We start from the raw sequence: 26,704 nt of genomic DNA on the forward strand, positions 1-26,704 counted from the left end.
CTTAGTAGTGTGCCGAAAAATCTTATGAACGTCCTCAGTAGTATGGTAAACGCAGAAAATATCTGAATTCTTGGCCTAGCGTGGTAAGTAAATATAGAAACCCTCCACTCGCGTGGTAAATATCTGCAATTCCGACCTCTTCAGGAAAGTTGAATTTGAAATGACCTTATTATGAATCTATAAATTAGAACTCGAAAAAAGCTCTTTTAACATTTGCTCCTTCTCATTGCATTAACATTCTCTGTTAATATATTATCTATGCATTCATATAACAGAACAAAACGTGTGTCCATAAACGTGAGTTCTCTTATTATTTATTATAAAATCTAATATCGAATTTCGAATGCGTATTGCTGCCATAATTTTTTGAAACCTCAGTAAACGTCGCTTATGGATTTTTTCCAACTGTTTATTATTAGCAGCCAATTGCGCAATTAAATTTGCTTTCCTTCTCCTTGTCTTTTCTTCATATCGTTAATAATAATTAAAGAAACCAAAATATACCGAAATATTCCACCAAAATAATTTCTATGAAGAAAAACCTCTCAAAGCAGTATTGACAGCTGATTGCCAATTTTTCAGGTAACCTACCATATGTGAACGGGTAGATTAATTTTGTGGATCTATTGGTAATAATGCATATGTGAACGTACTTTATTGATTCAAGTGTCGAATGTAATTTTCGGGCACCCTGTATAAGAGAGAAGTGGCTCTTCCAATTTGATCGGTTGGAGTGCAAAGCGATTGAACTTACGTTGTACCTTTTCTATTCTAGTAGCATGGCAATTGTTGATCGGAGTCCATGTAATAGAGGATTACTCGAGTTAGGAATGAACTAAAGAATTGTAGAGAAGCTTCCTACAATACGGATCTTTGAAATTCTTTGATTAATATCGCAAATATGCTAGATTATTGCAAACCTTTGGAAGGACACAAAATATATGATTTCTGAACGTAAACGTTTATCAAACACAACTCCAAGATCAATAAAATAGAAGACTTATGGAAACATTTTTTTTAATATTTAACGATAATTTATTTCTGCGACTATAATCGGCAAAGCAACTTAAATCCTGTTGCAAGAGATGAAACCGATATCACAGATAATATTACGGAAGACCTTCTAATCATCTGCAAAAAGCAGGAAATTCGAATTTTTGAAACAGAAACTGACATAAGAAAATGAACAAATATTATTGGATCGAGAAAGTTACATTGCGGAACATCTGAGGACGCTATAAAAGCGAACGATTTGCAATTTTCTATTTCTAAAAATAAAAATCTGTTGGAAGGATACGATTTTAGTCAATCAAACAAAACAATGCGGCCGCCGTAGCCGAATGGGTTGGTGCGTGACTACCATTCGGAAATCACAGAGAAAACGTTGGTTCGAATCTCGGTGAAACACCAAAATTAAGAAAAACATTTTGCTAATAGCGGTCGCCCCTCGGTAGGCAATGGCAAACCGCCGAGTATATTTTTCCAATGAAAACGCTCCTCATAAAAAAATATGCTGTTCGGAGTCAGCTTGAAACTGTAGGTCCCTCCATTTGTGGAACAACATCAAAACACACGCCACAAATAGGAGGAGGAGCTCGGCCAAATAACCAAAGTGGGTGTACGCGCCAATTATATATATAAACAAACAAAGTGGAAACCAATACATTCGAGTTTCTTAAGAAAACTTCGTCTTACTCCTATTTTTAAATATGTTTTGTAACTAATTTATATTTTTTCCATTTAAAGTTGCATGACAATGCCACTCAAAGCTAATTTTACCTATTAAAGCTTTCTAAAATATTGTACCTTTCGTTTGATACCCTTATAATAATAAAAATTAACTGGCAACTTCACCGAAAAATCTAAAATTTACAAAAACTCTTATTAAAAAAAAAAACGAAAACCTTTCTCATGAATCACACCGTTCATTGATGAAAACCATTAATAATTGCTGAGTTTAACGCGTTCGGGCAAACAAACAGATGTTTCTGAACACTTCATTTTATATATATATGGAGGGACCTACAGTTTTACGCCGCCTCCGAATGGCAGATAGTTTTTTATGAGGAGATTTTTCATGGTAGAAATACACTCAGAGGCTTGCCATTGCCAGTCGAAGTACGGTAGCGATTAGAAAAAACTTGTTTATGTTATTTGGTGCTCGGTCACTTCCGGATGGTAATCACAGATCTTCTAGGAAACTTAGATTATGCACACGATATCTGTTTACTGGCGAATAATCATACTGACATGCAAGCTAATCTGGACCCAGTCACTCAATAAGCAAGCAAAACGGGTTTGAAAATAAATATCGCAAAAAACAAGGCTATGAATGTTATGGTACTAACACCGCAAACTTCACCATTAGCGGATATGCAATAGAGCAAATTAATTCTTTCACTTACCTTGGCAGTGTTATCTTGGCGAACGGAGGATCCAGTGCAGATATTAAAAAGCGAATAAGGAAATCACAAACGCTCGCAACAGATAAGTAGAAATACCAAGCTACGGATATTTGAGGCCAGCGTAAAGTCGGTCCTCCTTTACGCCTGCGAAACGTGCAAAAAGATGTGCAAACACTTCAAAGCTTTTTAAACCGCTGTTTGCGCAAAATCATGCACCAGAATACGTGCCAAATGCAATTCAAAACAAAGCGCTCTGGAAAGCCACAAAGCAAACAACGACATCACCAGAAATGCAATTGAGTGGATCCTGCAGGGCAGCCGCCGCAGAGGAAGAGCGTCAAACACATGGAGACGGATGATAGAGATGGAGATGGAGAAGACGAATAAATGGAACATTGAGCGAAATTCAATTACTGGCCCAAAATCGGGACCAGTTCCATATTAAACTGTTGGCCATATTAAACTGACCCATTGAGTAACCCTATAACTTTTTACTGTAATTTCAGATCAGCTAATGACATACCGCGTTGGAAGCGTCAGTCGAAGGAGATTTATACCATGAAACAATACACCCCAATAGAACGCGCTGAAATTGTTCAGCTGTACATTCAAAATTCCTTCTCGATTGTAAAAACGCAACGTGCGTGGAGAAAAAAAAATAAAGTGAAAAGTGCGCCGTCAAAGAACGCAATCAAGCAAATGCACAAAAGATTTTTGTCTTCCGGCACTGTGGCTAATACCCGACGTCCAAATAAAAAGCGGCCAAGACGATCTAACGAAAATATCGCGGCCGTACGAGCCAGTATCGAGTCATCGCCGCGAACGTCAGGTAATCGTCGTTCTGCTCAGTTGGACATCCCTCGGACCACTCTACGACGTATCATTCGTTTGGATTTGGGGATATTCCCGTACAAAATACAACTAAATCAACAACTGTTGCCGGCCGACAAGCCTCGTCGCTTGGAATATGCCAATTTTGTCGTCCGAATGGCCCAAACTGATGAGGATTTTTGGCATCAAATCATTATGAGTGATGAGGCCCATTTCTCCTTGAACGGAACCGTAAATAAGCAAAATTGCCGTTTCTACGCCACTGAAAACCCTCAAATTATTGAAGAGGTACCTCTCCACGACCAAAAAGTTACAGTCTGGTGTGGCATTTGCGCTGATATGGTCATTGGGCCGTTCTTCTTTGAAAATGGTCAACACCAACCATTGACAGTCAATCAAGAGCGTTATCGGGCCATGATAACCGATTTTGTGATGCCGATTGTTCGTGAAAATGGTATGGAGCACTTCTGGTTTCAGCAAGATGGCGCACCACCACACACAGCACGAGCCACCGTCAACTTATTGAAGACTTTGTTCCCTGGCCGTTTGATATCAAAAAGCGGCGATTTTGACTGGCCGCCACGATCACCGGATTTGACGCCACCGGACTTTTTTCTTTGGGGCTATTTGAAATCTAAGGTTTACGTCAACAAGCCAAAGACACTAGGCGCACTTAAGGCCAATCCGACGGGAAATAGCCGCCATATCGGCCGAGACGCTGGCCAAAACTATGGAAAACGCCGAAAAACGGGCACATTACGCTATACGAGCTAAGGGCGACCACTTGCGCGATATCATATTCAAAAAGTGATGTAAACGAATCTCCTTGAACTAAATTAAATGTTTTTCACAATGAAACACAAAAAAATGTTTCTTTTTCCATATTTTTTTAATAATCACATGGGTCAGTTTAATATGGCCAACCCTGTATATACTTCCGGCTGGTAGTTACGCACCTTCGCCTACGGCGGTCTTATACTAACATGCAATCATTTAAACTATACTCGCATTGCATTACCTTGGGTTAGAGAAGTGGTTAGTCACTCTATTCGCTAGTTACATCGTTAGAGACACAGTGACAATTGACACTGGTGGCTAGGCAAGCCATAAATATACAAACAGACATTCTCTTTTATATTTGTGCATATTATATATTTGTGGAATAGTGCATGTTCACTGACTTCTTCAGTGGGTTTCATTATTTTGAATTAAAGATTAATCTACAAGAATGATGTGTGTGCCATTTAACTCGCATAAAATATTAGATCTTCACGGCTGATTTTATTGATTTGATTGATTTGCTATATTAAGTTAATTTCTTTCACTTTTGCTAATTAAGTGCTGTATTCACTTAACGCCACTTCAAGCCACTTCTGTCCCAGAAACAATCAGTGTTTTTTCAAAAGTGGTTAGTAGGAGCCGCGCCTTCGAGTCGAGTAACACAAAATATGCGTGCTGTGATATTTTCCGAATCCGTGTTAGTAGTCGCTGCCATGCCCTACTTATGGATTTTTTCGTTTTTTACTGTGATCATACCGCCGTATTTCACTCTACGCTCAACTCTGCGCCCAAGTTTGCGATATCTACTTCACCTAATCTTCGTGCTTTACCTACTAGTGCAATTGGTCGCTAGTTGTTGGATTGCATATATCAACAGTGTGGCGATTAGTAACTCCGTGATACGAGACTCATTGGATAGCATAACTTTTGTTTTAAATACTGGAATCTGTACTGTTCAGTTGATAGTGCAGATAACGGTATATATTCAAGCACTAACCGGTTCCCATCTACTACGAAACATATTCATTAATGTCGTGCACCTGGAGGGCGATATACGGCAGCATTGCACAGCTGGTTGGTCTCTGCAGTCTATACGCTGGCGCCTATGCCTGCGCACAGGACTTTGGTTGATGGTCATCTGCACCATCGCACCATACCTGAATTATGCACTCAGCAACTATCAACTAACACCCGTTGAACGTGCGATAACGGTGTTTTTCACAACGTTTGTTCAGATCAAAAGTGTTGAGTATTGCGTTAATGTGCAATTGGTGCAGGAGTTGTTGCGCTTGGTGCAACAACAGCTGGTGCATTTGAGACGTGAACTGGTGCGCTGTGAAAGATTGGAATCGCGTTCAATTTTGTATGCTGAGTTGCATACGAATCAACAGCTTTTGGCACGTGTCTGGGATTTGTTGAATCGAGTGGAGGGATATTTTTGCATCCCAATGCTTGTGCTCTTCTTCTTGAATGGATTCTCTGTAACACAAACCATACACTGGGCTTATATAAATTTTGAACGTGACAATTTGAATTTACGTTTATGTAAGTGTAATTTTGGAAAGATACATACATTCACACATATACAAAGTGGCGCAAAATTCATCTTCAATCTTGTTTTTTACTTTTCTACTACATAAAAAAAAATTGATTTAATCTTTATTTGACCTTTACGCGCTCTGTTACTTGCCTAATTGATTACTGCAGCGGTCTAGTTTATAAGTGTCAAATATGATTGACGTGCGACGCTATTTGTAAAATTTTAAATCTTCCCATAGGGTGGTTAGTGAGCGAACTCGTCAAGATTTTAACTATTATTCCAGCACTTTAGAGATATCGGACTCGCTTTTTTTATTTGTTTACTTGTCTTACTTGACCCAGTGCCAATACAAAATTAATTCGTCGTGTCCTCACTCCTCGTGTCGGTTGGGTCAGAGAACGTAAATTCATAGAGAAGGCGCAGTCCCGGCCCGTTCCTCCTAACAAAATACGGGTAGGAAAGCACAAGTTAACAGTAGGAAATTAATTAATATGGCTGCCGGAGAGAAATGAGAGGGAGAGAGTGATACGCAGTGTAAAAAAATTTAGTTTACATTAGCTTACATTTGCTTGCGTACAGAACAGAGTTGTTCATTTGATATGTCCATATGATTTGTATGCATGTTTACAGATTTGTTCTTTTTGGTTTTTTTATAAAAATTGCGCGTATTTTAGGACATACATATGTATGTAATTAAGTTATGAAAATTGCGCGAAATTTTATGTATGCATGTTTATATACATATATTAGCAAAGGACATAATTATTTTAGGTTTACATATATGAAAATTGCGCCAAATATTGGAAAAAATGTTTGATTGCATTAGATTTGATTTTGATTGGATAAATGTATATATGTACATACATATATGAAAATTGCGCCAAATATTGAAAAGCTCTTATGATTGCTTGTAACCAATTGAACTTGAATGCGCACATTCTCATTATTTTATTTACATATTTATAAAAAACTTTTGAATTTAAAGGATCGGGTGTAGGATAATGCCGTATGGGTAATTTGAAGCCAAGTATAATGATTTATTTAATGAAACTTGGTTGAGATGTAAGGGAGTGGCTCATGAACAACTTTTATATCTTTCAATATTTACACGCATTTTAATACAATACACTTATAAATTGGTACAATATAATACGAATATGTATGTATTTTGTTCTAAATTTCACTTCAATTCATAAAATATATGGTCACAAACGCATTTTTACTGGTTTTTATACTTGTATTCAAAACAGCAATATCCTTTCGCTAAATTACACAATTTTAACAATTAATTACTTGAAAACTATAAATCCCCGGAGGGTGCGGTTTCTTGTTTTATATATGTATATGATTATACTGAATATACCTCAATTTAAATTTTGTAAAAATTAAAATAAAAATTTTAATTAGGCTATGAGGATGTTCCACCGAACAAGTGGACAGAAAAAAAGAAAAAAAGGAGCTGATGTATCGAGAGCTGCGTGCCTAAGGATAAAGTTATACTTTTTGCGTTTCCTAAGGACGAAGAGACACGTAAGAATTGGGCCTTGGCTTGCAACGTGCAAGTGCCAAGCACTGACAGGGTTTTTATTTGCCAACGCCATTTTGAACCCACATTGGTTACAAAATATAAACTCTTGAAAGGGGCTTTTCCTTGCTTCAATTTAGAGCCAGTAAATAGAAGTCGCTCGCCTAGTGCTGGCTCTGATTGGGTTTGCCCGCCCGTCACTGCAACTTATTGTAGGGTAGTTAAGCAAGTAGAAGAAGATTTAACTCTGGAAGAGTTTGAGAAATATTCGATATTAGAGGAAAACGGGCAGGCTAGTTATAGTAATCAGATCTGCGTGGACTTAGAAACCACAACCACTCGCAAAAGGTTTGCTCAGTCTGCTCGCTATTATCAGAGCAACGCGGTCAAATTAAATAAACGTATTGAGGAGCTTGAAAAAGAAAATAATGACCTAAAAAATAAATATTCTGAGTTGTTGAAACGTGCAATAATTGCGGAGGAAAGTTGTAGCAACTTTTGCAAAAATGATCGTCAGTACCAAAAAAGGTTGGTATAATGAGGACGAAAAGACATTGGCTCAAAATTTGAACTATATGTCCACTAAAGCAGGTTTTTGTTTACCACACAAATCATCGCTTTTGCGTTGGCGCCCCATCAGGTATGTTGTTCCAGGTTTCAATGCCAATGTCGTTAACAATTTAAGCAAAATTGCTAGCAAAATGTCCGGCACAGAACGCATATGCATTTTATTATTTGATGAAATTAGCATCAAGCAGTCAAAGCAGAATAGGGAACAAATGTTGTTTTTTTATGGTTAAAGGGTTGTGCTCTAAGTGGAAGTATGTATTTTCCTACTATATTTCCAAAAATGGTTTTAATGGTACAGAGCTACATCAAATTGTAATGAGTAACATTTTATTTTTCAGGGTTTTCTCCGTCTTTCAGATTTTTCTCTATCTTTCAGGTTTTCCTTTTATCTTATTTTTCAGGTAGCACCTGAGCCTAGATTTTTAAACCACTACAATTTTCACTTAATCACGACAATAATTTAATTCGACAGGATTTCCTTACAAAATCAATATATTCGTTCAGCTAAATCAAATGAATATCTGCATATGAAAAATCGTTCATATGGACGTGCAAAAGCAAACACGCATATACATAAATACATGCCTACAAACTTCCATAGACATACATACATATGAGGCTGCGAGCACTTCCGACAGAAAAAATATTTCGATTTGCTATTGCTGTCGAGAATTGAGAACACATATGTATTTACATACATATATTGATGCATACAAATGTACGGAGCCGCGGCCACTCGCCTTGACAAAAATTCAAGATTTACCAAATATTGGCAAATAATTCAACGCGAAATATTCCAATATTGACTATTTTCGAATGGTCGCGAAAATTGGCATATGGGCGGCTCGTTTTATGAATGAAAGTACTTTGCTCGTGGAAATATGAGCTCGAACTTATCAATGAATTTGCTTTTGTTGTGCTTTTTAATATTTGAAATTGTTCAGCGCCGTCGCGGGTAAATAATCATGGCCGCAGCAGCTACGCCTAGGAATGCATTTTGTTCTTGTAGTCGCTAGGCTTAGAATTTTAGTTTTGGAAGCATACACATGTAGAGGCATAAAGTAAGTATGTGCGGTTATATTATATGTATATACGAATATTCATTGTTTTGCTTAGAATAGAAACATTTACGTACATATGTACATTGTCCCAACATATGTATTCATATATGCATATATACATACATATGTTTATGTACGCGAATGCCGTTTAGATGAGTTTTTTTTGCATATGTTAGGAATATGTTTGCATACGTTTGTCTATTTGCTTTTGAATTTTTTATATGTAGATACATATGAGCTGTGTTTTGAGGCAGGTCAAGATTTTTTTCTGCCCACATGAATATGGATGGTAGATGTTATATCTATTTACCATAGTATATGAATATATGTATGTACATACATATGGATATAAAAATTTAAAAAGGACACATATTGTTGAATAATAACCGTTGATGCAAATGAATGGTTTACAAAGCCAATTTTTTATGTGAATATTTTGAAATTATTTTGATAATGCACTTAATATCAATACAATTTAGTTAATTAGATACTTAAAATTTCACATTCGTGCATGCATATACTTAGAATTAATTTATTCATCTCACAAGAAATAATCTATTTGCGCATGCAAAATGCCTACGGGAAATAAGCATGAAAAATAAATGTGATTTTTGCATACATACATACATATGTATATTAGAAATATGTTTGCATACGTTTGTCTATTTGCTTTGAATTCTTTATATGCAGATGTGTATGAGAGGTGTATGAGCTGGGTTTTGAGGCAAGTCATGTTTTTTTCTGCCCACATAAATATATGGATGGTAGATGTTATATTAATTCAACACTTTACTGAATAATAAACCTTGATGTAAATGAATGGTTTACAAAGTTATTTTTTGTGTTATGATATTTGAATAATTTTGATAATAGACCTAAATTCAATACAATTTAGTCAATTAGATACTTAAAATTTCATATTCATGCATGCATATACTTAGAATTATTATTATTATTATTATTATTTATTAGAGAAATATGAAATATAACACTAACTGATAGAGCACTCTAGCTACTTAGGCCTACGGTGCTATTGCGTTACTTAGAATTAATTTATTCATCTCACAAGAAATAATGCATTTGCGCATGCAAAATGCCGACGGCAAATAAGCATGAAAGAAAAATGTACAAGTCTGCTGTTATTTTCTTTTCCCTAACATCAAATCATGGCATTTTACATTTCAATGCAAACGCTATATTTATTTCTGTTGACTACGCTCCGCTATGTTGACTACGCTCCGCTATGTTAACTCTCTACTGTTAACTTCCTACCCTCGTTTTGATGTGTTTTGACATTTAACCTGTCCATTCGTTCCTGCGCCTTCTCTATGAATTTACGTTCTCTGGTTGGGTAAGAGTAGGACGACCATTGGTTTTATTATTCTTGGTATTATACAGCTTTCGTTTTAATTTAATTTAATTTTGTTTTCGGAAGGATTGTGTAGTTTAAATACAAGTTCGTTTTTAATAAAAAAATATAGCCAAAAAAAAAAGTTAATAATTTATCAAAAACAGTGCAAGTCATACTTCCTGACTTTCTAAAACAAACTTATAACAGATTAAGGAAACCTTGAAAATTGTAATAAAATTTACATACAATATTGCGGATTTCCTCCATAGAAATAAAAATTACGTGCTGGTATTCTATGGAGAAAATGAGCATAACACGTAAACTGTTATTAGAGGGTACTTAAAACTTGAACTTTAATTAAAAAAAAAAAATATTGGCTGTTAGGTGTTTGGCTGAGCTCCTCCTCTTATTTTTAACAGCGTCTTGATGTTGTTCCGTCAATCATATTTGACACTTGTGACAGCTGCAGCATACAAACAGACAAATATGAAACGCGTAAAGGTCAAAATAAAGATTTTCATCACTCAAAATAATTTTTTGTTATTTAATAAAAAAATTCTCTGAAAACAAAATTGATTATTATTTTTACGCCTTACTGTATTACTTGCAATTCTTGTTAGAAGGGTTTGATGTACAAATATTGTATCAATGAATGTATGTATGTATGTATGTTAATTACTCAAGTTTTATACTTTTTATGTAATTATGTAGGTCGAATCATCTACACTGTGATGCTTATTGTAACCCTGTTTATACCCTGCTACCTAAGCCAATGCTGTATTGATGAGGTACTGTTATTATTCTAAATTTTAACATATTTTTAAAGAATAAGGACGTCAGAACTCAAAAAATCAAAAATTTCAAGAAAAACCGCCTACAAATTTTCTATTTACTGGGGCTCCCCAAGTAAAAGTAAATATCCCTCTTATCTAATGCGACACTCTTAATAGATATATAGTAGTAATGCATTTTTTACTTACATGCATAAAGGAAAAACTGGTAGGCATTTATGTATATTTATAAAAAAATCAAATTTTGGGGTTATGGCGTCCTTTGAATTTGTATTTGTATACCCAACGCACAACTAGCGAGCTATATATTTATGCTTGTAACTTTGTTCTCACATGGGATATGGGCACATATACATACATATTACGAGAAACAAAAAGTTCTGACCATTTACCCTAAGATTTCTTTTGTGTATGGCATATATTGCGTTGACCCTTCCCTTACTATATGAGGGGTGCCTTTTATATGTCGGGATTTGGCAACCCTGGTGTTGCAGTCTGGCAACTGACAGCTGTATCGTAAAGTTTGACATTTTTTGGCTTTTACGTACTCAGAACGTTTTGAAATACCAGCGCTATTTGTGTTGTTTACAGTAACTTAAAAGATTCATCTCGGTCCAAAAGTGGAATTAAATCGTGAACATTTTCGTGCGATTATTTTTTACAACTTTCGACGTGGATTAACTCAGCAACATTGCATGGATGAACTTAATTCATTTTTTGGCGATGCAGCTCCATCAAGGACCAGTGTTTATCGATGGTATGGTGAATTCAATCGTGGTCGTAGTTCACTCCAAGACGAATTTCGTGAAGGTCGTCCAAAATCAGTTGTTGTTCCGAAAACCACTGATGCTGTGCGCGAACTGATATTGCGAGATCGTCGTGCGACCTATCGTGAGATTGAGACAATCTTAGGCATTAGTGGGACCAGCATACATTCAATATTGCATAAACATTTGACTGTCAAAAAAATTTGTTCGCGTTGGATCCCACAGAATTTGTCAAGCGGTCAAAAAAAGGCTCGTGTCGATTGGTCGAAGGAAATGCTCAAAAAATACGATCGCGGGGCTTCGAAACACGTCTATGACATCGTGACAAGTGATGAATCATGGATTTACGCGTATGAGCCCGAAGGTAAACAGCAGTCGACTGTATGGGTGTTTCAAGATGAGCCAAATCCAACAGAAGTTGTTCGCGTACGAAGCACTTCCAAGCAAATGGTCGCCTGTTTTTTCGGAAAAACTGGACATGTCGCAACCGTACCACTAGAACAACGCAGAACAGAAAATTCTGATTGGTACACAACCATTTGTTTGCCAGTTGTCTTCCAAGAAATTAGGAAAACCAATCGCCAAAGACGGATCACTCTTCACCTGGACAATGCAAACAACTGCATTTTTGAGCACCCAAAACATCGAATTAATGGGTCATCCGCCGTATAGTCCTGACTTGGCCCCGAATGACTTCTTTTTATTCTCGTACGTAAAAAACAAACTGAGAGGTCAACGTTTTTCGACACCTGAAGAAGCGGTTGCGGCATTCAGAATGCATGTTTTGGAGGTACCTCATTCGGAGTGGCAAAAGTGCTTCGACAATTGGTTCAAACGCATGCAAAAGTGTATAGATTTTCATGGAGAATATTTTGAAAAACAATAAAGTGATTTTCGATGATTAAAATTTTTTTTTGTTCTCTAATCCCGACATATAAAAGGCACCCCTCGTACCACATTTCAAAGATGATATTAAGCTCCAAAAAATGTTGACAGTTTCATGCTTGATATTACAGAGTTCAAAAATTAAGGTAAACAAGGCAATAAATATTTGTTATATTCTTCAGCAGCACTACGACCAAGATAAAAAATCGGAGCAGCGAAAGCAAAAGAAAGTTGCTGCTTATGGGCCCAATACTATTTGAATACAACGGCAAAGCAATGAAACCAATTTTCTTCTGCTAATATGGTAAGGTAAGGTAGGTTCGGGTAGGCCAATCGTCGAAGATGTTGATAAATTATTGGAAATTTTGGAGTTGGACCGGCATGTGAGCACCTATTTCATTGTCAAGGAACTGAGAACCAGAAAACTATTTTAGTTAGGATCATTTGCATAAAACTGGTCTCGAAAAGAAGCTGGATGTGGGAGTGTCTCTCGAATTACCGTAAAGAGTGAAATAAGAAATAAACAAAGAGAAATTCAAGGTGAAGTCCAAAATAAACAAAACTGGCGTCATAATAATGTTTTTGATGGCGCCATCTTTAAATGAGTTAGTGCGTTGGAAGTTACATCCCTAGCTGTCTTCCAGTGAAAGCTTGGTGACAATCGGTTCAGTGGAAGCGAAGTTATTGCGTCTAAAGTGTCAGTATATATATGTAATCGGTACAAAAATGAGTTTCGAACAAAGTTAAATATCAAATTTTGTTTTAAAATCGCTAAAACGGCGCTTATTGCTTGATAATGCACCATCTCATCGATCCACTCTTGTGTCTGATTTTTTGACTAGAAATCGCATTTTAGTCATCAATCACTCTCTGTATTTGCCTGATATGTCTCGCTGTGACTTCTACTTATTCGGAAAATTGCTTTTGGCCATGAAAGGAAAACGTTTTACGTCCGTAGAGGTCATCCAAAAGGCTTGTACCGACATCCTGAAGGACATTCCGGATTCCGGTCAATGACCTGAGATACTCTTTCGAGTTTTTAGACCGCGAAAAACAGTGCATCGAGGCCAGAGGGGACTATTTTAAATAAATAAACTCAAAGTTTTCAGAACAAAGCTCGTGTCGTGTCTATTTCTACTCAGTTTTGTTTATTTTTTACTTCACCTTGTGTAACGAAATTATCCATTTTTGAAGCAGATGATCACTGGTGCTGAAAAATAGTATATATCATAAAGGGGAACAAAAGCCTAAAAAAATCAAGCCATGAGCCTAAAACTCCATTCGAACCTCTACTATCAAAAAGTGAAGTAGACGAATGGGAAGAATGCAGAGTTCCATTAAGACAACGTCAGGCTTCATCTATCTTTGACAACACATCAGATATTTAGAGAACTGGTAGTTAGCGATCATTTCCTTTTCAAGCATTTGCTAAATTTTCTTGATTGTACAAATTGAAATTGATTTCAAGATGGAGAAAATGTATCCAACAAAGCAGAGATAGTTTGATCTAAATAAAAAAAAATTGATCTAAATAAATAAAAATAAAAATAAAATAAATCGGATACCCTAACTGTGTAACTGTAAAATAGAAAAAAAGGGTCAACACTTTTTACTTCACTTATTGTGAATGTATGTACAGAAGTATGTATAAGCATTACAAAATGCCCATGAAAGCTTTAAATGGAACACAAAATTAAATATATAATATATATACATACATAAGTCAACAAAACTAGGAACACATTTAATTTTTGCCTAAAGAAAGTAGGTCAGATTATATAAGATTATATTTTTGGTGATTCTCATCTTGGTGAAAATGCATTATTAGGTACGCCTTGAATATGGTGAAAAGATTTCAGAGGTGTGACCAAGATCACACCGCTAACCGGCTCTCAGCGAATTTGAAAAAATCAGGTGATTGGCTGACGAAACAGGGGCTATGACAGCGGTTTGTTTACGAAAAAACTAAGATACGAAAAAAATCAACGCAGTCCTACTTATGTATGTTGCTTTGTTGCAATCAGAGCAACGACTGATGGGACGAGTGTGAAACGAGCGGGCAGAAATCGGCTGCCGAACAATTTTGTTTCTTACCATAGCTAATGGCCAAACCTTCTAATCTACAAGGATGGTAGATTAAGCCAAGACCCACCGGGACCCCGGTGGTCTAGAGCTTGAAAATTTAGGGTATTTTCAGGAATTTTTTTTTTAAATAAATTGAAAAAGGAAAAACGACAAAAGTTTTTTTCTAATAACGCTCGCCCCATGGCCAGCCATGGCCATCCTCCGAGTGTATTTCTGGCACTTACGCGATTTTCGCCGAGTTTAACAGCTCGACTCATACAGCTCATCGTTCCATCGCCTGGATGGTTCCATATGTTGAAGTCCACGCAAGTGGGGAAAGTTACTGATCGCCATTCATTTGGGAGTGGCCAGGACGATTCTTTTGCATATGGTTCAAGTATCCCAAGTATCCTCTGGGTAGCTTCCGAACACCCGTTCGGGAGTGAGCCAACGTGAGAAGGTGAAGCATTCCAGGATAGTTGATTGTTCGCTGTGTTTGGGACCTGCCACTTAAAATTGGTGAAAAAATTCGAGCTGTTGGCACAAGTTAGTGATGTGAAGAATAAAACCCGTGCACGTCGCTCAAGAACAACCGAAAATATTGCTGTTGTGGCCGAAAGTGTTGAAGATAACCCAGGTTTGTCCATTCCTCGTCGTTCTTTGGAATTAGACATTCCACAAACGTCATTATACCGTATTTTGCATAAAGATTTGGGTCTTAAGGCTTATAAAGTCCAGTTACGAGTCCAAGAACTCAAGCCGGCCGATCATCAACCACGTCGTGTCTTTGCTGATTGGGTCGTTGAAATGCATGAAAATTATCCGGAATTCCATCGAAAAATCATCTTGAGTGATGAGACCCATTTCCACCTCGGTGGCTTCGGCAACAAACAAAAATGTCGGATCTGCGGCTCAGAAAATGCAAGAGTTATTAACGACTAACGATTTTTTATGGCCGGGATTGGATGGTATTGATCTGGACAACGTTTATTTTCAACAAGACGGCGCTACGTGCCACACAAGCAACGAAACCATTGATATTTTACGGGAATAACATTTCTTATTCGAAAACTCTTTATATATATTATATAAGAAACATTCGTCGTTTTGTTGTTATTACCACCAACAGAACCAACCTTTTGTCAAACCAAAGCAGAGACGTATGCACTTTCTCCACAACCCCACAAACTGCTTCGAAGCTAATTAAAGAGAAATCACATATTTTGACCAATTTTTTAATGGTCTGAGGGTTTTAATTTAGTTTAACTCTAATGCATAGGCAAACTAGTACTCAATTCTAGTACTAAGCTCTAAGTATATGGGGAAGCATTTAAGAGAAATTTCTTTATTGACATTCGGCCAGATCTATAGGCCACTCCCATACGGGTTCCACACAGTGTTTTCCTATTAATTTTCATGGCATTTTTGGCAGCTCTTTCCAATACTCCAATTCATACTATATTCGTTCAGAACCATTCTAGAATTAAAGCTACATTCTACGAAGTGCCGCTACGTTGTTCAGGTTTGATGAAAAGTTGGCCGACAGCACAAATTATAATACGAGCTTTTAAGTATAGGTATTTATAGTCATGCACACATTCTTCCATACTTGCATGCATATACATATACATAAGATTGCGCAAATATAGTATTTGTTTCTTTAAAAAAGTATAACCGGGTTGGCACGATGCTGCACAAACTGAAAACCGTTGATATTGACGAATTGCTGAGTATGCGATTGCAGGAGTATTCACTTCAACTAATGCACCAACAAATGCTATTCACTTGCGGGGGATTCTTCGACATAAACTTGAAGAATTTTGGTGCGGTAAGTATTAAGTGCTTATACATTAGCGCTAATATTCAATAAAATATTTACTATTGAAATTTATACAGATCATTCTAACGATTACCACGTACGTTGTTATACTCATTCAATTCAAATTGCAAGCGGAGACAGAAAATAAATTAAACGGCGGAGTACGTTTTGAATAATACCTACCTGCGGTCATCAAAAATAAATAGCTTTTGCAAAATCGAAGTCATTACAAACTGAGCTTTCAAAACCATTTTTTGTAAAAAAATGCGGTATAAATAAAATTTTTGTTTGACTTATGAAAAGTTGAAAGCATTATTCATTGAAAGGACAAACAGCAGATTAACAACAGGAACTGTGTATTATTAACAAGTAAATCTGGTTTAGAATCGATGAAAAAAGGTCCAAGTCGCTACACCCAGAAAAATAACATTGGTTAAATGTAACAATTTCCGTGGTTAATTTTACTACCATGTAAATTGTTGTTGCAAAAATTCTCAGCTAACTGCAAACGTTGGTCAAATTAACATTTTTTTTTCGGTTAGTGCGCGCTCTGTATAATTTGTTGCTGTAATTTTAACAATTTTAGCTTGTTATATTAACTGTTTGAAAAAGTTAAAATTTTCCTTACATTTTGTTGTTGTTTTCTTACCAACAAATATGGTAGAATTAACCAATTCAAAAATTGTTATTGTACTTTCTTCACTTACTATTTGTTCAGTAAAATTAACCTACGTAAATCGTATTTTTTTTCTAATGTTATTTTGTTAGTGTGATTTAACTGATCTTATTTGGTTAATTTTACAATAAAATTGTACATTAGAAAAAAAACTAAATCAACCATAAACCTTGGTTAATTATACCAGTACCAATCAGTTAAAATATTTCTCCCTGAAAATGCCTTTTAACAATTTCAATAGGTTATTTTGACAGTGGCGAATTGTGCCACTACTATTCCTTGTGTTAAAGTAACCATTGATACAGCAGTTAAAAAATAAACGATTGCAATAATAGAAGCGGACCATGTTTTTGCTGTTGTTATTGTTTGTAACGGAACTTCGCCGGTTGAATGTAAATTGCAAGTTATAAAAATGGAAAATAATATTTTGGAATCTGCACAAAAGGACTGACTGAAATCTTTATGAGACTCTTGGGGATTCAGCTACATTTTACAAACATTAAAAGGTAGGTTTATTAAAAATAACTTTTGTAAATTAACAAAAATGCTGGTGAAACGGCGTCATGCAACCATTCCGTTATTTGGCTTTGGTTGTGTTGTTGCTTTTATTGCTCATATAAAAAGTGTGAAAATACTTGCATGCATCGATTTCTGTTTGTAAATGAAATAAACTTATTAAGTAAATGTGTAATATTTTAACAAATCGTAGATGAATCTATAACACTTGAACGGCTAAGATATTTGGAAGAGCAGGACTTGACATACTTATTCCGGGAACGTAAGTTAGGAGAAAAAGTGGAGTTTCGTTTCAAGCTTCAGCAATGGAAAATCGCAAATGTAAGTACATACTAACATAAAATTTGAATTTTATTCGGTAAACAAAATAAAACTTTTCTATTTAAGGGATATTCTGATGTCAAAGCCTGCGATACAATATCTGTAGACACGACTTTCCTGGAAGACGTGGAAAATTCACAATATTTAAACTGCAGTCAATCAACAAGCTCTTCTTCTAAAGTTGTTCACGATCCTAATGGTTACCGCGGCTCCATTGTGAGTATATACATATGCAAATATCTACAGTGAACGTCAAAAGAAATTGTGCATCATAAAATTGCAATATTCACGAAAAATTACTTATTCTAAAACAAGTTCGCAAATTCCTAGTAAAAGTATTCATTCACGAATACAATAAAAAATGTAAATAATAAATAATAATAAATACAATAAATAATATAAGTTAAAGTTCGAGTATGCAGTTTTGTAGCTTGTTAAATTTTGGTATAATAAGATACTATTACTTAAAAGCCTACTATTACTTAAGCCGCTAAAACAATTACCTGATTTTTGGCAATTCTTTTTTCTAAACCCCAGAATTTTTGAAGTGAAAACTTCTTTAGAATCGTTGGGAGTGATTTGAGAAAAAGTGAAACGAAAAAAGCGACACTCTTGGCTACGAATATTACATATACACGTAGCGACGAACTAAATAACTTTTAGGCCAGCTCCGACAGCATGGCGCGATAGCCGAGCGACTAGCAATGTGAGCTTCCGATCCAAAATCCTTGGTTCGAATCACAAGAAAAAATTTTTTTTTATACAGTTATTTTATTTTATTTTATGATATGTTTATGAGGAGCTTTTTTTCATGGCAGAAATACACTCGGTGTTTTGCCATTGCCTGCTGAGGGGTGAGCGCTATTAGAAAAATAGTTTTCCTTAATTTTGGTGTTTTCACCGAGATTCGAACTGACGTTCTCTCTGTGAATTCTGAATAGTAGTCACGCACCAACCCATTCGGCTACGGCGTTTGTTTAATTTTACTGATGCAAAAATGAGGGAAAATATTTGAATAAAGTTTGCTTACTGTTTACACATTTTCCAAAGGTGACGGAGAACCAAAAAAAAAAGTCGATTTTCAAACAAATACGAGTGCATATGTGTAATTGTGTTAGAGTTTCGGTCACGCCCCAGCAAAACCTGCGTGCATATGTGTTTGTAACATTCAAAAAAATGTAATTGTGTTAGAGTTTCGCTCACGCAGGTTTTGCTGGGGACGCTCATAATAGCAACTGCGTGTGTATTTTTATATTCGTAAATATTTTCATTTTTAAATATTTACCGCAATTATGCCGAAAAATAATGCAGAAAAGTGTCGTGAATATTGACAGAAAAAAATCAATAAATAGCATCACGGAATTCATTCACGAAAATTTAATAAAGTATACACCAGAAGTATCGCGGATATTTAGAAAAGATTACAATAAAGTTCCAATGATTTTAAGTGGCGATTTTAACGTAAATTTTGCATTGGACACAGCGGTTCCTTTAATTGACGTTCTCAATACAACATTCAATTTCAAAATGTGTAACAATCGCACTGAATCGACAACACAATCAAAAACAACCATTGACGCGGTATTTCAAAGATATGTTGACAACATCGAAACCAAAGCATTTGTATCATATTTTAGCTATCATAAGCCCCTCGTATCATTTGTTGAAATTGAAAACATTGAGGATGAATAATAATAAAATGAAGAAAATAAAATATGAACTTTATAGCAATATTATAATGAACCTATAATTATCCCGCCCCTAATGCTGCTTTCGTCTCATTCTCTCTCAGTTTGTTTTACGGAAGGTTTCACTTCTATCGCGTCTAACCGTTAGACTGGTATTTTTTTTTTGCATACAAATTTATACGCTTGATTTTTTCTTAGTATCGTACTATACTAAAATTTAAATTACATTAAATTAAATCTTAAATTTAATTTTTTGCTGTATTCTTGTGAATACTTGTATTAGAAATTAGCGAAATTATTAGTTTTTAGTAAAAATTGCAATTTTATGGTGTATAGTTTCTTTTCACGTTCACTGTAAAGTATTTCAATCTACATTCAAAATTTAGAATATTCAATCAGTATTGGGGAGTCATCCAAATGGTTACTATGTCAATCAGACTTACAAAGAAACTGGAAAACTGAACGACGCAGCACGTAAAATTCTAATAGATTCTACAGTATCTTAAAGACTGTTAGGGATAACTTAAAAAAAATCTCCAACATTGTTACTTTTTGTGAATTATTTTTATTACAATCCATTTAAAAAAAAAACAAAATAAATTTTCCTGAATAAAATACAAATACTCTTTTTATCTTTACAACGTTGATGTTTAAATCAAAATGATATAGAGTAGAAATAGAACTATAAAGATTCTAATTGTATAATAACTATTTTATAAAAATTTTATTGTATCTAAAATTGTGGTAATACTAACCAATTAATATTGTTATCACCCAATTTATATTGTAGGATTACAGTATAAATAGTACTTTGACAATTTTAATTGTTTATGTACCACAACTTCAGTAACAATACAATTTTTATAGTAATGTAACAGAAAAAATAGTTAATTCTACAATTTTTGTGGTTATATTACAATTTTTACATTAGTTTTTACCAACTTTTGTGGTTAGGTGGGCATTACTATTAATATAAGTTAATTTTAACAATTTTTATAGGTTGGAGCCATACGAACCTACTTTTGTGGTTAAGCGAACCAATTTCACATTGTTAAATTTCAACCATTTTTTTTGGTAAAATTAACAATTTTTAACCACAACTTCAGTAAGGGTTGCTAACTATTTTCTATTGGTTGGTTTCACCCATATTTATAGGTTGGAGCCGTTTTAACATAGTTTTTCGGTTAGTTTTACAAATAAAATTTTTTGAGTGTAGTACATCTTGATTACTTCTCCATCAGCTTGGCGCGCAATAACCGAACACAGGAAGAATTCGATAAGAAAAATACAATTTTATGGTTTGAAATACACTTCATTATTTAGTATAGTCTCCCTGAACATCAATGCTCTTCTTCCAATTTGTGAATTCCATCCCTGAAGTGAGAATCTGGAAGGGCTGTAAAATACGTAATTTGATGAAAAACGCTTTCCACGCATGAATTTTTTTAGGTCTGGAAACAGATGGAAGCCGCTAGGGGCCGAATCCGGTAAATGCGGTGGGTGCTCCAACAATTCGAACTTTATTCAACCCATGTAACGCGGAGCTTTGTCCTGATGAAAAAACAATTTTTTTTCTTTTGCAAACTGGTATTTTTCCTCGAATTTTTGAAGTGAAAACTTCTTTAGAATCGTTGGGAGTGATTTGAGAAAAAGTGAAACGAAAAAAGCGACACTCTTGGCTACGAAGCGTTATATTATATGTTGATATAAACGTAGCGACGAACTATATAACTTTTAGGCCAGCGCCGACAGCATGGCGCGGTAGCCGAGCGACTAGCAATGTGAGCTTCCGATCCAAAATCCTTGGTTCGAATCACAAGAAAAAAAATTTTTTTATACAGTTATTTTATTTTATTTTATGATATGTTTATGAGGAGCTTTTTTTCATGGCAGAAATACACTCGGTGTTTTGCTATTGCCTGCTGAGGGGTGAGCGCTATTAGAAAAATAGTTTTCCTTAATTTTGGTGTTTTCACCGAGATTCGAACTGACGTTCTCTCTGTGATTTCTGAATAGTAGTCACGCACCAACCCATTCGGCTACGGCGTTTGTTTAATTTTACTGATGCAAAAATGAGGGAAAATATTTGAATAAAGTTTGCTTACTGTTTACACATTTTCCAAAGGTGACGGAGAACCAAAAAAAAAGTCGATTTTCAAACAAATACGAGTGCATATGTGTAATTGTGTTAGAGTTTCGGTCACGCCCCAGCAAAACCTGCGTGCATATGTGTTTGTAACATTCAAAAAAATGTAATTGTGTTAGAGTTTCGCTCACGCAGGTTTTGCTGGGGACGCTCATAGTAGCAACCGCGTGTGTATTTTTATATTCGTAAATATATTCATTTTTAAATATTTACCGCAATTATGCCGAAAAATAATGCAGAAAAGTGTCGTAAATATCTACAGAAAAAAAAATCAATAAATAGCATCACGGAATTCATTCACGAAAATTTAATAAAGTATACACCGGAAGTATCGCGGATATTTAGAAAAGATTACAATAAAGTTCCAATGATTTTAAGTGGCGATTTTAACGTAAATTTTGCATTGGACACAGCGGTTCCTTTAATTGACGTTCTCAATACAACATTCAATTTAAAAATGTGTAACAATCGCACTGAATCGACAACACGATCAAACACAACCATTGACGCGGTATTTCAAAGATATGTTGACAACATCGAAACCAAAGCATTTGTATCATATTTTAGCTATCATAAGCCACTCGTATCATTTGTTGAAATTGAAAACATTGAGGATGAATAATAATAAAATGAAGAAAATAAAATATGAACTTTATAGCAATATTATAATATAATGAACCTATAATTATCCCGCCCCTAATGCTGCTTTCGTCTCATTCTCTCTCAGTTTGTTTTACGGAAGGTTTCACTTCTATCGCGTCTAACCGTTAGACTGGTATTTTTTTTCTCCAGCTGATCTACAATAAAAGGTTGCAATAATATTCAGAATTTATTTTTTTACTAGTTTGCAAGTAATCCACAAACAAAATTACTTTCTCATCATAACGAAACTGATGCTTGCATCTTCTTGAACGATTTTTGGACACAAACTCGTTTCTGTGCTGAAGAACACAAGGTTCATACTACTCTTTAGCCTCTTGTTTTGACTTAGGCTCATGGTGATAGACCTAAAGTGTTATTTATAGTGATGAATCGATGCAAAAAATCCACTTTATCCTTTCGTGGAAATGGTCTAAATGTTTCTGAAGAAGCCGCATTCGAATGTGTTTTAATTTTATTGGGTGCCAATGCGGCACCCATTGTGCACACAGCTTTCTGAAACACAATTCTTCAGTCAAAATATTGCTTACACTGCCTGATGAGATGCTGAAATCTCTTTCAGTCTCTCGACGATTTTCCATTTTTTTCCGTTGTCGAAAATAATGTGACACGTCGATACTAAATGACTTGTAAACAAAGAACGAAGTGACAGATTGAAATGGAACTTCCCATAGATACATTCACGAGTCGCATTCGTGACACAGCTGTGATCGGTGTGTTTTTTCTCAGTGCTCTGGTTTCATTTGGAAAAAAAAAAAGAAAAGGCGTAGTGAAATAGAAAATACAATAGATAGTGACATTTTTTTCGCGGAATTCGGTGTATAGCGCTGTAATAGTTCTGTTTGTAAAAACCACGTGTTTTTTTTTATTACTTCCTGGAATTTCTACCTGAAAGGCTAACGTATAGAGTTTTCCTACCGCAAAAGTGCCTGCGGTAAGCCGCAAAAAAGGTGATGCGATGGCGTCCTCAACGCCTTCGGCATCGTGCTCAGCAGAGGATTTTGAGGAATTTTGCGCTAGCAATGAATCTCTGATCCATAAACCTGCTAGTGATAAAGTAGATACAAATCTGCGAAAGACTAAAAATAAAGGTCAAAGCGATATATTTAAGAAAAAAAGAGTGAAACATGTTCTTGATCCGACCAAGACACATGCTTCGGTTGAGAAGAGTGGATCTCAGTCAGATGGAAATGAGAGTGAGGAGATGATGGAGTGTGAGGTTGTAAAATCTTCGAAAGACTCCGTAAAAATGCAAACTATTTCTAATGCTGAAACTGGTACAGTTGATAAAAATGCAACTACCAAAAAAATCCAAAATACAAACAAATCTGATAGCTCCGTTTACTATCCATCAAATTTTATAGGCAAACCTTTTGTTTTGGTAGACACCTCAGAGTGTGACCTATTCAAAAATATCAAAATTAGAAATGGCATGAGCCTATATCAGCATATCCGTCACTTAAAAATACAGGATATTGATATAATTGAAGCAGTTGGTGTCACCTTGTATAAGGTATTCTTCTGCAATCCCAAATCGGCAAATAATTTCGTCACCAACAATGACATTCTAAAAATGAAACTTAAGCCGTTCATTCCCAGAACGGCCTTTGAAACATATGGCGTAATTCGAGGAGTTGCGCTTTACCTTTCAAATGAAGAAATTCTGAGAGATATAAAGTCCGCTAGCAAGGTAAACTTCGTACAACGTTTCCTTAGACGTGATCCGGAGGATTCAAGCAAATTTCTCCCAACCTTCTCAGTTAAGCTGGGATTTTTGGGCAACAGCCTACCTAAGGATGTGAAGCTTGAGTATACAAATTTTCAAGTAGAACATTACTATCCATCTGTTAGACAATGCTACAACTGTGGAAGATTAGGACACACACAAAAAGGCTGTAAAAGTAGTAAACGCTGCTTGCTCTGTGGAAGTACGGAAGTTTGTATACCGCCCTGCAAAATAACTCAATGCATTCTATGCAAAGGTAACGACCATAAATATTCAGATAGGGAGAAGTGTCCAGTATGGAAGAAGGAAAATGAAATTAATAAATTGAAAACAGTAAAAAAGTTATCGCGTAAAGAAGTGCTAAATACTTTCTTTCCGAGAAGCAACAACCGCTTCGATGTCTTAGATGTTGAAGATACGGATTTTCCGGTACTGGTTGAGAACGACAACATGATCGACTCTAATGAAGTCATAAATCGTTCCTTGACAAAAAAGAAATATAGCTCAGTTGTCAAGAAGGGTGCAATTCCCAAACAATCTCCTGTCAAGCCTGATAAAGTCTTGAACAAAAATACTAAGCCTCGTGTGGTTCCAGTCTTTGAAAGACAAGACTATCAAATTACTTCCCAGCTAGAAAAGGTGTTATGGGAGCTAGTGAAGATAGCTAAAGCTACTTGTGTAAGACTAAATGATACTGAGACCCTTGCCCAGGTCACCAAACTGAGCGGTATGAGGGATCAGATTTTGGCTAATCGAGACGTAGCACTTTCTAAGTGCGGTTCGGCATCAGTAGATTCATTAGATGAAATGTCTGCAATATAATTGCCAATCTTTGAAGACAAATATAGACAATATTGATTATTATATTAATAATAATCGTGTTGATGTGGTTTGTCTTAGTGAAATATTTGAGTATAATGAAAATAAATGTAGAAAATTTATCAATTTTAATATCATTAGAAAAAACAGACCAGATGGCTATGGGGGTGTTGCCATAGCCCTGAAAAAACAGATTCAATTCAGGAGCATAACTTTTGCTTCTAATCTGGATATAATTGTTGCAAAGACGGTTAATTTAAACCCAAACTTTGTAATTTGTGCGGTCTACTTCCCTCCAAGTCTACACTTAAATGAATTTGCGACCGAAGTCAAAAGGTTGTTTCAGTTTCTAAACGGTTTTAGAAATGTGTTAATTTGTGGGGATTTCAATGCCAGATCGACTGTATGGGGTGACAGTTTAAATTCACCCAGAGGTAAGAAATTGGTTGAACTTGTAAATTCATCCGATTTCTGGTGTCTGAACAATTCTTGTTTTACTTTTAAAAGAGATCTAAACAGGACCGATGGGTCGGTTTTGGATCTAACCTTCACAAATGCTCCTACCAACTGTACTTGGAATCTTCTGCCTTTTCAGCTTGGTGGTAGCCACCATTTCCCAATTCTAATAGAGTTCTCCAAAGTTAGTATTAACAATCCCAAATTTCTGGCCAAAAAGAAGCTTCTAAATGCCTTAGGGGATATTTCCTTTGATCCATGTTTCGAAATGATTGAAAATAAACTTCAAGAAGAAATATCTGCTGCCACCTTCCGTTGGTCTGAGAAATGCAAACCAAAGGCTTGGTGGAATGAGGGACTAGCCAAGTCCTATCGTCTACTTGTTGCTGCTTACAAAAAAGCTAAACACTACCCATCTCCGGAAAATTTGGAAGTAGCTTTGCAACGCAAGAAGGTGTGGCAAGCTGAAGTAAAAGAGGCCAAAAAAGAAAATTTTGAGGAAAAAATAGCGGAGCTGAATTGTAATTCAAATTCGAGAGAGGCGTGGAATTTTGTTAAATGCCTTAGAGGAGTAAATGGATATTCTGCAGACTCTAAGTGGAACTCAGACAATAATGATGTGTACCTTAAGCATTTGAAATCACAGGTACCACCCAACTCTGCTGTCTGGCAGGAATTACCTAATACAACTCCTGTATCCAGGCTAGCCTTTCAGTATGATGAAGTGGTCACGGTGCTTAATGCCAAAAAACGGCGCTCAGCAGGAGGCTGTGATGGAATAACCTACGACATGATTCGCGCTCTCTCTGACAAAAGCTTATGCAACCTTCTAACAGCTCTAAATGATGCTTTTCTTGCAAATAATATTAGAGAATCGTGGAGATGTATTAAGATTGTTCCCATTCCAAAAAAAGATAAAGACCTCACAGACTTCAAAAATTTTAGACCTATTTCCTTGATTTCAGTCATGTTAAAGTTAATTAACCAAATGCTCAAGCTAAGAATAACCGATGCCTTTGATGGGAGTCGCGCCCTCCCCAGGAACTCTTTTGCGTACAGGAAGGATAGATCGGCTGCTATGTGCATCAATCAATTACAACATGAAATTGCTATATGGAAAAATAGAGGTCTTAAGGTTATACTCCTTACTTTGGATATAGAAAATGCCTATAACTGTGTAAGGGGTAATCTGTTAATTGATATACTCAGAAAAAAAGGCATAGAGGGTCATTACACGTCCTGGATTGCGAATTTCCTATCCAATAGAGTCCTAAAAATTGGTACGGATTCGGTTGTTGTAAGTGACG

At 35.7% G+C, this 26,704-nt stretch overlaps 2 protein-coding genes across 2 annotated transcripts; both read left to right on the forward strand.

Annotated features, from left to right (window-relative positions):
- The first annotated feature begins 4,684 nt into the window (after positions 1-4,684).
- LOC129236265 (putative gustatory receptor 98b) lies at positions 4,685-16,576 on the forward strand. The gene is made up of 4 exons (XM_054870541.1): positions 4,685-5,561; positions 10,775-10,851; positions 16,240-16,398; positions 16,467-16,576. Exons 1-4 carry the CDS (start codon positions 4,685-4,687, stop codon positions 16,563-16,565), a joined length of 1,212 nt encoding a protein of 403 aa, XP_054726516.1. The 3' UTR covers positions 16,566-16,576.
- Positions 16,577-17,409: 833 nt separating this feature from the next.
- On the forward strand, positions 17,410-20,096 carry LOC129237357 (uncharacterized). The gene is made up of 5 exons (XM_054872048.1): positions 17,410-17,464; positions 17,533-17,571; positions 17,775-17,902; positions 17,969-18,118; positions 19,977-20,096. Exons 1-5 carry the CDS (start codon positions 17,410-17,412, stop codon positions 20,094-20,096), a joined length of 492 nt encoding a protein of 163 aa, XP_054728023.1.
- The last annotated feature ends 6,608 nt before the right edge of the window (positions 20,097-26,704 follow it).

This window comes from Anastrepha obliqua, chromosome 1 (assembly GCF_027943255.1).
Source record: "Anastrepha obliqua isolate idAnaObli1 chromosome 1, idAnaObli1_1.0, whole genome shotgun sequence".
In the NCBI taxonomy this organism is placed as follows: Eukaryota; Metazoa; Arthropoda; class Insecta; order Diptera; family Tephritidae; genus Anastrepha; species Anastrepha obliqua.

What these genes read in the sequence shown, in the direction of transcription:
- LOC129236265 (XM_054870541.1), top strand. Translation starts at nt 4,685, where the DNA reads ATGCGTGCTGTGATATTTTCCGAATCCGTGTTAGTAGTCGCTGCCATG. An exon ending in GCCAATGCTGTATTGATGAG is followed by an intron (nt 10,852 to 16,239) that starts GTACTGTTATTA and finishes TCTTTAAAAAAG; the next exon opens with TATAACCGGGTTGGCACGAT. An exon ending in ACTTGAAGAATTTTGGTGCG is followed by an intron (nt 16,399 to 16,466) that starts GTAAGTATTAAG and finishes AAATTTATACAG; the next exon opens with ATCATTCTAACGATTACCAC.
- LOC129237357 (XM_054872048.1), top strand. Translation starts at nt 17,410, where the DNA reads ATGTTTTTGCTGTTGTTATTGTTTGTAACGGAACTTCGCCGGTTGAAT. An exon ending in TCGCCGGTTGAATGTAAATT is followed by an intron (nt 17,465 to 17,532) that starts GCAAGTTATAAA and finishes AATCTTTATGAG; the next exon opens with ACTCTTGGGGATTCAGCTAC. An exon ending in AGCAATGGAAAATCGCAAAT is followed by an intron (nt 17,903 to 17,968) that starts GTAAGTACATAC and finishes TTTCTATTTAAG; the next exon opens with GGATATTCTGATGTCAAAGC.